The sequence below is a fragment of the Plectropomus leopardus genome, chromosome 12 (assembly GCF_008729295.1).
Source record: "Plectropomus leopardus isolate mb chromosome 12, YSFRI_Pleo_2.0, whole genome shotgun sequence".
Classification (NCBI taxonomy): Eukaryota; Metazoa; Chordata; class Actinopteri; order Perciformes; family Serranidae; genus Plectropomus; species Plectropomus leopardus.
The window spans coordinates 27,045,709-27,059,025 of NC_056474.1; the positions used below are offsets into that span (position 1 = coordinate 27,045,709).

The window sequence follows — 13,317 nt, forward strand, 5'->3', positions numbered from 1 at the left end:
TATTTTTTCTTTTTTTTCAGCATTTCTTACAACAATACAGACGTCACAGAATACATAGTTTTACAAACACAAAGCACACCACCACCTTGGTTGCTGCTGCTGCTGCTGCTGCCGTAAAGGGAAGGGGGAAATGCTGCGGGTTCTGGAAGTCGCCAGTTCAGCCTTTGGGCCATCCTTCTTTTCCAGAGACTTCCCTCATCTGTTATATCTAGAAAGAACCTGCCCTTCAGGGGTTGCCACTTTGGGACCTTTCTGCAGCGTAGCAGTTATGAGAACAATGGAAAAAAGCTTTCTTTTGAGACATGTAGGGGTAAAACAAAACGTTTCTAGACTATGATCTGAGCATGATGTTACTCCAACTGAGAGGAGGCGGACATGGAGGCTAAAAGAAAGAGGCTCAGTTGGACTTGTTGCAACTAAAGAGCAGTTCCATCGTTCTGCTTGTTTGCAGTTGGGAAGTAGGATTCTCTCCATTGGATAAAACTAACAAAAGATCTTTCCTTGCTTCATGTTCTACAGTTTTTCAGGGTACTCTGCAGAAAAATTACACCACCTAAATCTTGACCATCTAGTCTCGAGTAGTTAATTATTACTTAAATCTTTTATTCCTGTACAGTGAAATAACGGATCTTCAAATGATCTTTTTTTTTAAAAATACAGAAGGCTTCTTTTATTCCAGCCATTTTTTCCCCAAACATCATTCCCAGACCCTTCCAACTTACAACAGGACTTTGATATTATATACTTCTGTGTGTGTCTGTTGATGTGTATGCGTGTGTGTGTACGTGTGTGTGAACTCTATGTCATTTACACCCAACATTGTAAACATACATAGAACTATATTACATGTGCTTGCACTGCATCTTGGAGGGGGGAGAAATTTTGGTTTACTTCACTAGAACACCACAAAAGGGGTAAGAAAGGGAAGGAGGGAAGGGCTTGTGAGAGGAAGAAGAGGTGGAGGAGGAGTGTCAAACTCCTTTTCAAGGTTGTGAGGTTATTCTCAGTTTGGTTGAAAGCTCAGTTTTAGTGGACAGGCCCTTTTTTAAAAAAAAATTCTCTTAAGCAACAGGGGCATGGAGGTAAGAGTTTTCTCTCCGGGATAGGGATCAAACAAACAAAAAAAAAGAAGCTTTCTGTCAAATCTTCAGGATAGAGCCCATTGTCCAGCACCATCAAAATGTCAAAGAAGAGCTAGAGGGGAAAAAAAGAAGTCTTTATATTCAGAATTAAGTTCCTTTCAGGTCCAGCTCCAGCAGCGTGAAGCTACCAGGTCTCAGCCTGCTTTAGCCGGGTGTCAGGGTTCTCCAGTGACGACCCTGTGAACCTGTACAGGGAGTCATGTCAGTGTGGCAGAGGAAACAAGCCTGTTGACCAGTGGGATTGCAGGTCTTCTTTTTTTTTTTGTGAGTGGCCAGGCAACTGGTCGGAGAGTCAGTGAGTTCTGCTCAGTCATTCAGTTTCATCCAGTTTTTAACCTCCTGAAAGAGCCAGTGGAGTCTCAATGACAGCCGTCTTGTCTCTGGGCTCTTGGAGGGTTTGGCGTGAACGACCCAGGCCACGAGAGAGAGGAAGGAAAACAAATGACGGTCGACGGGGCGGGCGATGAAATCCAGGTGAGAGGAGGAATGGACTGGAACGACGAAAGGTGGGAGGATGGGGGAGGAGGGGTGTGCTCTTTACAAGTAGACACGCCTCAGGTCTCCGGGTGAGGTGATGGTGTTGCACTGCGGGCACAGCTTCTTGTTCCCCTGTGAAGGACGCAGAGACAATATTTAGCTTTTGTTGCTTAGAAAATGAGTTCAGGTCAGAAGATGCATTCACCCTGAGTTATAGCACTGCAGCAACTCTCCTAATATGTCAAAACATTGAACATTTGTTGGTTTCAGCTTCTTAAATATGAGGATTTGCTCACACTTTTGATTTGTTTTTCCTCATGTTGTGATGCGCTCCTCTGCTTAACTAATGCAAAGCTAATATATGATGTAAGAAAGTCACCAAAATCTGACTTCATTCACCTTCTCAGTTTTCCTGTTTGTCTTCACTATCAATTGAATGCATAAATACAATATTAATAATTAAAGATAAACATAAAAACAAAAAACAATATATAATATTATCTCAAATATGAGTTTTGCTGCAGACATTTGTGTTCATTTTTGTCATTATTAGCACATAAATACCTGAGTTACATCAAAAAAATGTGTACTGTGAGGTCACAGTGACCTTTGACCACCAAAATCTAGTCGGTTTATTGTTGAGTCCAAGAGGTTCATTTATGCCAAATATGGAGATATTCCCTAAAGGTGCTCTTGAGATAAGTGAATTAGACAAGTAAAGTCACAGCGCTTTTGACCTTTGACCACCAGCATCAGATGAGTTCATCTCTCAGTTAAGGTAGATGTTCGTGCCATGTTTGAAGAAACTTCCACAATTGAAGAGATATTGCAGCCATGATATTAGGACAGACAGATAATCCAAAGGCAGAATGCCTCCGGCCACGGTTGTCAACGGTGCAGAGGAATAAAATTCATGATTTTCTGAAACCGACTCCTCAACAAAGAAAGAAGTGTTTCTTTTGTTTAAAAGCCGCTGCTCTACTAAAAACATCAACATCATTAAAATCATGACATAAATGTTCACCAAAGCAACATTTATATCGTTATTATCATAAATGATATGATACGGCATCCTTATTTTTAACCACCAACGACATTAGTTTTGGTCTGACAGAACAAACTATTTGTTACCAAGAGTTCACAGAATGTGTGACGGGTTTCTCTCACTGTCTTTTTATTTGACATTCTTCAGACTACAAAACAACTGGAAAAGTTAGCAAAAATGAAAATAATTATTTGTGGTGATAAATAAGACACACTGAACCAACATCATCCACTCTGCTGCAGAACATCCTATATTCACAGGGCGTGCATGTTTAGAATACTACGTGTCTTTTGACAGTTTACCAGTGCTTGTCATATAACTGCTACTTCCTCCTCCCTCTGTGTGAAGGTAAACCAGCCTGTTGGCGGCAGAGTCCTCCCTTCACTCCTCTGCGCTGCTTTGATAGTGTGCCATCTGCAGTAAAGCAGCAGGCGATAATATGCAACACAGGGCTGACAGAGTAACAGCATTTAGACTGGGTGGTCTCCACCACTGTCCTCCATCTCTCCGTCTCTTCCCTGCCGCCTCCTTCTACCAGTCAGCTCATTCCTCTGTATTGTTGGGCGGTAACTGCTGGCTGCAGGCGCATTCCTGCCGTTTGCTGTTTTTGCATTGGTTACAGATGTATGAAGAAATATGTCAAAATGAATTAAGCAAATAAATACATACAGTGGTTCAACTAGAGGAGGAAGCTTTAGCAGTTGCTTCTTTTAGTTTATGAATACTTGCAGCTACACATCTGGGCTGCAAAACTGACCATCAAATATCGCTTTGGTATGTGGAGACTTTTATCAGTCCACTGAGATGTGTGTAGAAGGTGAGTAAAACATAAGAGAGTGTGAGTGTAGTCTTTCCCCAAAAAACACTCTGTGTGACATCTAACACGGGTGCAACAGAATGCAATGATCTCATAACTGGAGCACCTGAACCTACCAAATCCTCACTGGTCAGTACAAACTGTACCGGCTAGTCTGACCCTGAAGATTTATAGGCTTCTTTTCCTGTAAGCCACTGAATAAACTCTTTTCGGTGCACGGTCGAAAGGTAGTCTAAAGGGCGAACACACGCACTCGAGAGGACTGAGGTGGTGCATGAGTCTGACAGATCTCACACCTTCCCGGTAAGAGGATTTGTGGCTCCAGAGTACTCAAAACTGTCTCTTCATGTCTCAGAAGAGAATAAAGAAGAAAGAAAAACGGAGGCTGTGAAGAAAGAGAGAAGATGATGTGTGGAAAAGACTGAGGTGCTTTAAAACGGAGGCAAACAGGTATCTCCAGTAGCGCTGGATATGGGTTGAGATTTTTCGATACGAGCTCTCTTGTTGGTTGCACGCCTGCCAAAAGCTGTGTACTCCTGTTTAGCGTGGGTGGTAAGTGTGTGTGGGTGTGTGCCCGTCACGCTGCGCTCCAGCTGCCTTGCTCATTAAAGCGGTAAGGGGCTGGGCTGACGTTAACTAGATTCCCAGGCATTTACTTTGATCAGCTTGGCCCTCCCGTTTTTATAGCTGTCTCCAGGCTACGAGTTTAATGCCCCATACATTAGACCTGCGACGGCAGCACACGCACACACACACACACACACACACACACACACACACACACACACACAAATTACACAGGTACATGGCAGATGGAAACAATGGACCTTATTCAAGAATGTTTTCTTATAGTCTCCCTTGAACAATTTAATAAAAGACAATTAGAGAAGCCTACGAGTAATTTATAAAACGTGCTCAGGCTGTTTTGTTTGTAGCCACGGGAAACTCTTCATGAATCAGTATTGATCTTATATTGGACGCACGTTCCAGGCGATCATTAACACATCTAAATGCCCTATTAAACAAGAATGAGAGCAGCCATCATGAGGTGCGCTTTTAGCCTTATTATCCTCTCACTATATTTTAAAGTGACATGGCATTTAAATGATACCTGAAATTTGCTGAAAGAATGTTGATCAAATGCCAAATTTGTAGCATTTTATTCATTCTACTATCAAACATCAATCAATTCACTGGGCAATTTTGGTACTGCACTGGACTAAAAATTTGTTGCCACATCTGAGGGTGCACTATTTGCTATATTGCACGACAGAAAATTAATTTTGTTGGATTGCTAATAATTAAGGATCCTGACCACCAGAGGGCAGGGCTGGTGTAAACGTCTTTCAACCGGTTTGATACTAAGGTAAACACCAGACCAGTAATTAGGATTTGACCATTAGGTGTCGCACTTGAGTCATCAGCAATCACCCGAGGGGTACATCATTTAATTGTAATTCCTTCAGCTATCTATTTCTGCCCCTGTTTCTGTGTTTGGTCCTGCAACTATGCTAAGAGTGTGTTTACAAATGCAAGAATAACATCAACAGGGGGTAAAGGTGGGGAACTGCTTGTGAGAAATTGCTGACGTGTGTCCCAACTGACCAAGAAAAGGTAATACAAGTAACTGAGGAAATAAAAAAGACAGTGAGAGTGAGAGAAAAAACAATGATGGAATGATGGACATGTGGAGAAAAGAGGAGAGAAGAGCAAATAAACAAACAAACAACAAGGAGACTGTTGATCCTCACAGCAGCAGAGAGCCTGTGCTCCATTTACCACATTAGCTCCAGCTAATTACTCACTACTGAATATATTAGACTAACTAATAACCCACAAAACCACTGACTCTGTGTGTGCGCATGTGTGTGCGCGTGTGTGTGTGGAACCGAGGCACTATGTAGAACTCACTGGAGGTTCGAGTTGACCACTTTATTCCAACATTTAAACAAGCCTTTTGGGGGCCATTCCATATAAGCTTTTGCCCTACTAAGAACTGGAAGTGTTTGTGTTGCTTCCATTGTGTGTGTGTGTGTGTGTGTGTGTGTGTGTGTGTGTGTGTGTTGCTTCCATTGTGTGTGTGTGTGTGTGTGTGTGGTGAGAGAACAGGTCATTTGAGGAATATTCCATTTTAGTTCCTCCCTATGGGGCACAGCTACAGAGTGGAACTCACTGACTATGAAATGAGGCTGCAATAACTGCATGTCATAAGGAGCTGCCCTGAAGCACGGAGGAGTGTGTGTGTGTTTGTGTGTGTGTGCGTGCGTGAGTGGACAAGTGTGCGTACCAGAGTCCTGAGCCAGCATTCTTCACAATGGACGTGCCAGCACTGGATGGAGGTGAGCGGCATCGTGTAGGAGTCCTAGAAACACAGAGAGGGAGAGAAAGGGAGACGGGAACAATGAAATGACACCAAATTCAAACTGCACACACGCCGGGTAACAACAACCAAAAACAACACTGTACATTCCCTGACCGACGGCTTCAAACCACTAACCATGAGACGACACAGCCAGCAGCCACAGAACCACTGAGCAAGGCAGCATGGGGAGCAACTGAACCGGCAACCTGCAGGTCACACACACACACGCACGGACACGATATCGGGCAAGCAACGAGCAGAGACGGTGGGGAGCAGGCAGAGGGGAGGAGAAGATGAGGGAGAAAGCCACGAATGAACCCAATCTGATGGGCGCTCTTTTCTTTTCCTCTTGAAAAGAACGGATAAATGAGGGAGGAGGAGGAGTTGTGGGGAGGAAGAGGAGCGGAGGAGGGAGGGAGTGCCTTACCCTCCGTAAGGGCTGTGGGAGGAGCCTCTTTATGCCGCTGCCGTAGCCACCAATCACAAGGCCCCTGTACAGGCAGTACAGGCCGAGGGGGAGGGACTTAGGCTGCCTCTCTCCGACCTCATTGGCCAGTGGCCGGGGCCCTGGCCACACCCCTAGGCTCTTGATCTCTGCGCCTGACTGGATAGCAGGCTTCCTCTGCGGAAGGGGAGGGGTGGGGGTGGGAGAGGAGAGGGGGCGAAAGGTGGCAGCGAATCATAGAGGCGGGCTTGTACTGGTCGAGCACTCACAGACACCACAGTGCGACACACACACGTGTGGACAAACACACAGATGCACGCGCACACACACACGAGCGCGTACAGCCTGACCAGCCGATGAACAAACTGCTGTGAGGAAATGCGTAAGAACTCTTATCTGTTCACGCCGACTTTGTTTTGTCAAGTAATTAAAACTATGAACGTTAATTAAGGTCAGCAGGACGACAACTCGAGAAACTCAGCTGAGTCATTCACTCTGCATTTGATAGTTTAATGGTTATTGTTGCAGTATATTTTTGCTATCACTGGTTATTTCTGAGGTGCCGCAAAATGGAATGCAATGAATGTTAATCATCATAGCAGAACTGCAATTAACAACTATTTTCATTATCGATTAAAGAGTCGATAACATTCTAGATTAACAGGTTAGTTGTTCGGTCTATTAAATGCCAGAATGATGGGGGGGGGGAATTTTTAAAAGTTTTCAAATATCGTGTTTTTTTTCCTGACCAACAGATCTGAATATATCCAGCTTGCTATCACCGAGGACTAAAGAAACCAGAAAAAAAATTTCAGATTGATTAATCAACTAATTGTTGGTGTTCTAAATGGTGTTAGTGCAATGTACTTCTGAGAACATTTTGGTCCCCAGATTTTGCTGCAGAGTGAGTGCTTTCATGCTCAACTGGTTGTGTTGGGCACTTGTAATGCTCACGTCTTGCTCTTTCCTTTTAATTCTTCCTCTAGCCTAATTGCAGGCTACCACAAAATATTAATTTCACTGTTCTTAAGTCTTTCTTATCAATATAGACAAGATTAAACTTTAAGTTGAGGTCAACAGAGAACACTAATATCATCACACTGGCTAATTTAGAACTATCTGTCTTACATCAACAATTAACAACATCAACAACCATTAATAACTAATATTACAATTATGACTTTATTATTATTATTTTTAAATTGCATATTCTTATATGAATAAATGCACTTCCTAATAAGACTTTGCTGAACTCCCCTTCCTCAGACGACCAGTAGGTGGGGGTAGAAATCCACTGATAAGTCAAACCTCAGCACTGAGCTCGCTTCAGGACCATGAGAGGATGAACTTGAGCCAACTTGGCTGCAGCAGAGGGACACTTGTTTTCTACTTACACACAACAACCTGAGCACTGGAAGGTTATGATCCGTGCACAACAAACACCGAATCATAACTCTGCTATAAATTTTTTGGAGGCTGCAGTGGAATTCTGCGGCTTCTCTGAAATGCTTCCTGAGTGCCAACGAGTTAAAGCAGTCTAATGACTTTTACATCAGGCACACAGTGACGGGGAGGGAGCGCAGTGATGAGTTACAGACAGACAGAGACGGATTAGTGAAACATTGGTGTGTGTGTGTGAAATTGTTCAGATATTGGTGTTTCTTCGTATGCTTGTTTGTGTGTGTGTGTGTGTGAGAGAGAGATGAGGGACAGTGACAGATGAGCGGTGAAGAGCCGTGTGTCCGCGGGGCAGTGAGTGATCGATAGCTGTGCCTTGCCCTCCGTGTCACCTCGGGCACCCAGCGACCTTTAGGAAGCGCAGGCGTCGGTAATTACCCGCTTTACACACACACACACACACACACACACACACACACACACACACACACAGAGGATGCCGACGCTGCACTGTCCACAAGCTTGAAGGGTGACAGGATGGGTACTTGACACAAAGTGGGGAACACAAACTGATGGGGGGGTACAGGTGCAGTCGTGTCTCAAGCATCTGATGAACATGGATATTGACAAATGTCCCTCATTCTGCCTGATAAAGCTCAGACTCATCTTCATGCTTTACGATACAATAGAGTTCATTTGATTCTCACTGGGCTGTATCAACTACATATAATCTCTTCCATGTGCTGCCTGTCATAAATATATATTTATATATGGTGAAACTTGATAGCTTTTGAGGGCCGTTCTGCATTTCCCACTGCAGTCTCTTATCCAAACACACATTCAATTGACTGGCAAAGCCATGCAAGAGCAAAAACCACCACAACAAGACAACACCACCACTCACGCTTATAAAACTACTTAGACATCCACAAACTGAGGGAGGGGAGATGCAAACAGTTCCTACATGCACACTTCAAGAAGTACCCAGCAAACAACACAATAAACTTCACATTATGGAATTTGAGTGTCTGCTGCCCAAAGTGAAGTAAAAAATGAAGAAATTAAAGGGTAAATATAGCATTTTTTAACTTCCATTTTCTCTGTTTTTATGTTTTAGTAACTAGTATGGAAGGCAATTACTGAAACTGCTTCGGTATTTAGAGACTGCTGCAGCCTGCAGTGGCAAAATAGGCTGGAATGTAACTACTCAGGGCATGTATGCACCATCATTTTTTTCCTGTTTGCCACTGACAGGTTTAAAAAAATATTCTAAGTGTCTGACAAAATTATGGAAATGATTCCAACAGAGATAGACCTTTTTGTTAAAGAGAAGATCTTTTCTGTTTAACCAAAAACAGCCCTGAAATCACTATCGCCAAGCCAACCAAATGCCCTTTAATAAACAGTCATTTCAATTTATATAGATTTGTATGGTATTATCTTGATTATGTCAACTTTGAATTAAGTGTGTTTTATGATGATACAATTGGCAATTTCGGGGCTGTTTCTAGTTGAAGAAAAAATCTTACTCTCTCCAAAAAAAGGGCAATCTCTGACTGTGATGATAACAGATTATTAAGACTATGGTCCTATGCAGGGACTGTGGATCCCTCAAAAGAATCTGAAGACCAAAACTAACAGCGAGGTAAAAAAAAAAAATCCTGTTTATCACAAGGCAAAAGTAGAGGGTAAGCACAGACAAGTTTGACCTTTGAATGTAATCTTTAAATAACAAGATATGATTACTATTTGCAGGCTGCTTACATGTACAACAGTGGCGTTTATGCCCAGTTTTCATTCTGTGCTGTTCATGAATTGAATCTATCATAAACCTAATCCAAATACCTGCAAAGCACAGTGTGGCCAAAAAGCTTACAAGTAATGCCTGAAGCCTCCTTTCAAAAACCATCTACTGTGCCGTGGATCATGGGATACTCTATTTTGTAGAGACTGCAGCAGCTGTGTCCTAAAAACAAGGGGAATTCAAAAAGTAATGCCTCCAACTCAACCGCAAGCAGAGATTTTCTTTTCAAGCTAATTAAAAATTGGTACACACATTTCTGTATGGATCTTCTTGAGGTTAATATAATTGTTTTTTTTAATATTTTTTTACATGAATCTCAAGAAGACCCATACAGAAATGTGTGTACCAAATTTCTGACAAGTTTGAAAAAACCTCTGCTTGTAACTGAGTTGAGGGCATCACTTTTTGAAGTGCCCTCAAACAATAAATTGGGGCAAAAGAAGGCAATATTTCAGTAGCTTTTGACATGGGACGGGCCTTTTCAGCCTGTTATGACACGTTTTGGCTTATAATGCTGATTTTGGAGGATACAGCCACTGGATCGAGACTATCTATGTGCAACTGTTAGGAAATTTGCTCAATTTGAAGATATTAGGAGGGTCCTGTTCATTAAGCTCAAACAGAGCAAAGAGCAACACCCTCCTTTCCTCAGGGATTTTGGGAGATTGGCTCCTACTACAAACCCCAGCACTGACTGCCAATCCTTTAAACCATGGCCACACCTCTATGTGATACCACATGAAGTTCTACAAACGTAAGAGTCAGTGCCCCCTTACAGAAGGCCCAATCCTGCCGTGAAGGGTTGACGTGAAACAGAGAGCATGCGTATGAATGTTATACGCACCATGCAGATGAGACACTTGTATCGATCTCCTCTCAGTATCTGCCGCTCCAGCTCTCTGATTCGAGCCTTCAGGGCCTCCATGGTGGTAGCCGTGGACTCCTCCTCTGTTACCCTGCAGGAGAGAGAGAAAGAGACAGAGGGAGAGATGTTTAGTGTTGACATTCTAAGACGTATTGACAGGTACGAGATAGTATGTAAAATTACACACCAGCAACTGTTGGAGAAATTAAAGTCAGATTGTGTCCACACTGGAGTAAATGTGAAAACGCTGTTCAAAACACTTCAACAACAGTGTTTGGAGGTGGTTTTGGTTAAAATCTTTGTTGAAATTAGCTGTGTTTACTGAAATGCACATTTCACCATCATTTAAATTTTCCTCACACCCCCCTTCTTAACTTCCCTGTTTTGACTTTGAGTTAAGTGCCTTTTTCTCTTTTTTTTTTAAAATCTCATATTCATCCTCTGCACCTCCTCTGTTAGGTTTTTCCATCCATGCCCATCTATTCACTGAGATTTATTTCCTTGCCTCGTGTCCTCACTTCATCCCTCCTTCATTCCATCTGCCGCCCACCCTTTCTTCCTGCCTCTAAACAGCCTCTGATTAATGTGTAGCATGATAACAGAAAATGTGCATTTAACACTGTCCGACAGCATATGAAGCAGCCATAACTAAATCAATACGGGCGACGCGCAGACCACAACGCTGCAGCTGATGATGATTTGGCGCTGCGAGAAGAGGCCGCACGAGCCAGCCACGTGTTTATTACGGCCATTCACTCGTTCTCTGGCAAGATGCAATAGCAGTGTGTGTATGTGTGTGTTAGAATGGGAGTGAGTGTGCGTTTATGGTGATGTGGTCATTTCGCAGCCTGATAGCAAGCTGATCTATGGTATTGATCTGGATGGGGAAGGACAAGCGGAGAGAAGGAAGAGCGGGTGAGAGGGAAATAGAGCGATAAGTGGCTGTGTGTAGGGCGGGGATATAGCTTCATCTGCTGCATCCTCAAACGGCAGAGGCTCCAGGTAAAGAAAAACAAGGGCAGACTTTCTCATTTTCCGATTAAGCCACAGGTTTCTTTGAACACCTTTTTACTGTATGCAGTGATACGAGTAGATCTACATCTGATTTCCTTAAGTCTTATCATCAAATAAGCTCATTAAAATAAATTGAACATTTAGACTAAATTGCAGGTTAGATTAAAATTAAACATTTCAGGTTTGCATGGCCATCACCGGATTTCTTCAAACACAGTGTTAAGCTACACTGTGAAAGCTGAGCAGGGAAGCTTTATGTTTGCAGTTAGTTTAATTTCTTTTTGATAGAAACTTGCCCAGGAGCAACAAAAACTCTCTGAAACTCTGAGTGTAACTGTTCATATTGATTTGCCGACAACTTCTAATCCTGTCTACTGAAATGTGTCCCTCCCTGCACAGCTATATACTGCCAATAATTTTGAGGTATATTTCATGTTTTAAAAAGCTCGATCAAAATGCGTTTTTGCTTACATTTAATACCTTAGCTCCTTTTTTCAAGGAAAAACACTATTCTTTCCCTGATTTCAGCTTCTTAAGGGTGTCATATTTGCTAAATTTAATATTTGGACTGTTTGTCAAATTAAGCAGTAAGATATCACAATGTGCAAATGTGTGACAGAAAGCTTCACTATTTTTTTTTACTTAAACATGCGATTCATTATAAGAAGTATTCAACAGATTAAACTTAGTTTTTAACTGCAACAAGGGCTGGGTATCACTACTTGATACCTTTAAGGTATCGAGAAAACTTACTCAGTACCGAGCAGTATCAAAACTTCTCCAGTCAAACGATACCAACGCATTTAGTCTTTTTTCAGGATTTCACACACACTCACAGCCTGCCACAATTAAAACATCTGCTGCCACATTTTGATTTTCTTTTTTTGGAGCTGGCAGTTGTTCACAAGATGCACTGTTAAAATATATATTCACCATTGGGTTATTCATTACTCCACACTCTTGCAATGCAGAGCACACTTTGGGCACAAACAGCGAAGCAGAACACCAGGCTCACTGAAAGTAAAACTTGACCATTCATTGCACTGGGTCTAAAGATTGCTTTCACTCACAGACAGCAGCTCCTCTCATCCACTGATTTGATCAGCTTTGGATCCACTAATTTATAACCCACCCCACTACTCAAAACTCCACAAACTGTTACTGATGCAAAACAAAAGAAGAGTTTTGCTTGTTGTGCTTGCACAGACTCGCAAAACCTCCAAATTTAGAGAGGGTACACAGAATGATGCACAAGGACACACGGGCGAGGGGAAAAAAACCCAAATGCTTCCATTCAACTGATGAGTATCAAATGAAGTACTCTGTTGGTATCGTTATTACTTTAGGAGTACTGGTCTAATTTTTTAAACAATGTGCGGACCTTGTTGCAGCCCTGCTTATGGCAGTTTATAGCTTCGGGGTGGGTGCTTCTTCCTTTCTGCATCATCCATCACAAAAATGAAATGTTCGATTGATTGAGTATTATCTGTTACATAATAAAATGATGAAATATTTTAAAGATCAGTGTAGACATTCACGTGAGATGTGAGGTGTCAGGTACAGATTGGAAACAACACTGAGCTGTTTTGTGTCCTCCATTGGGAAATTTGACCTACTCTGGCTCCTCCCTGTAACCCATCACCATTCCATGTCTATAAAGACCTAGTTGGGACTTCTAGCCTGACTTGCCACTCCATGCACTATAAACTGCTTTACCCTCTCCTCTTATTAGTTCTGAGCTTGTAAAAAGCCATTTAGCCTTGATTAGCCTGCTAGCTTATAAAGCAGCAGTGGACTCTGGGCTGGACGGGACTGGATGGGGGTTGTCCCTAAAACAAGGCTGTCTCTCGCTTTTAACTGCTCTAATAAAGCCCCCTGTCTCTCAGTCGAGTACAAAACTCTGCCAAGGGCCTCTCCTTTCTTGTCTAACCTGAGCTAAAGAACAGAG

The 13,317-nt window shown here is 42.5% G+C and overlaps 1 protein-coding gene across 1 annotated transcript in view; it reads right to left on the reverse strand.

Moving 5' to 3' along the window:
- Positions 1-313: 313 nt before the first annotated feature.
- rnf220a (ring finger protein 220a) overlaps positions 314-13,317 on the reverse strand; it is a 209,076-nt gene continuing 196,072 nt past the window's right edge. Inside the window, exons 12-15 of the mRNA XM_042497332.1 lie at positions 10,335-10,446; positions 6,271-6,465; positions 5,769-5,843; positions 314-1,751 (exon numbers count right to left, since the gene is read on the reverse strand). Coding sequence (XP_042353266.1) covers positions 1,680-1,751; positions 5,769-5,843; positions 6,271-6,465; positions 10,335-10,446 — 454 coding nt within the window. The 3' untranslated portion in view covers positions 314-1,679. The remainder of the gene's footprint in view (positions 1,752-5,768; positions 5,844-6,270; positions 6,466-10,334; positions 10,447-13,317) is intronic.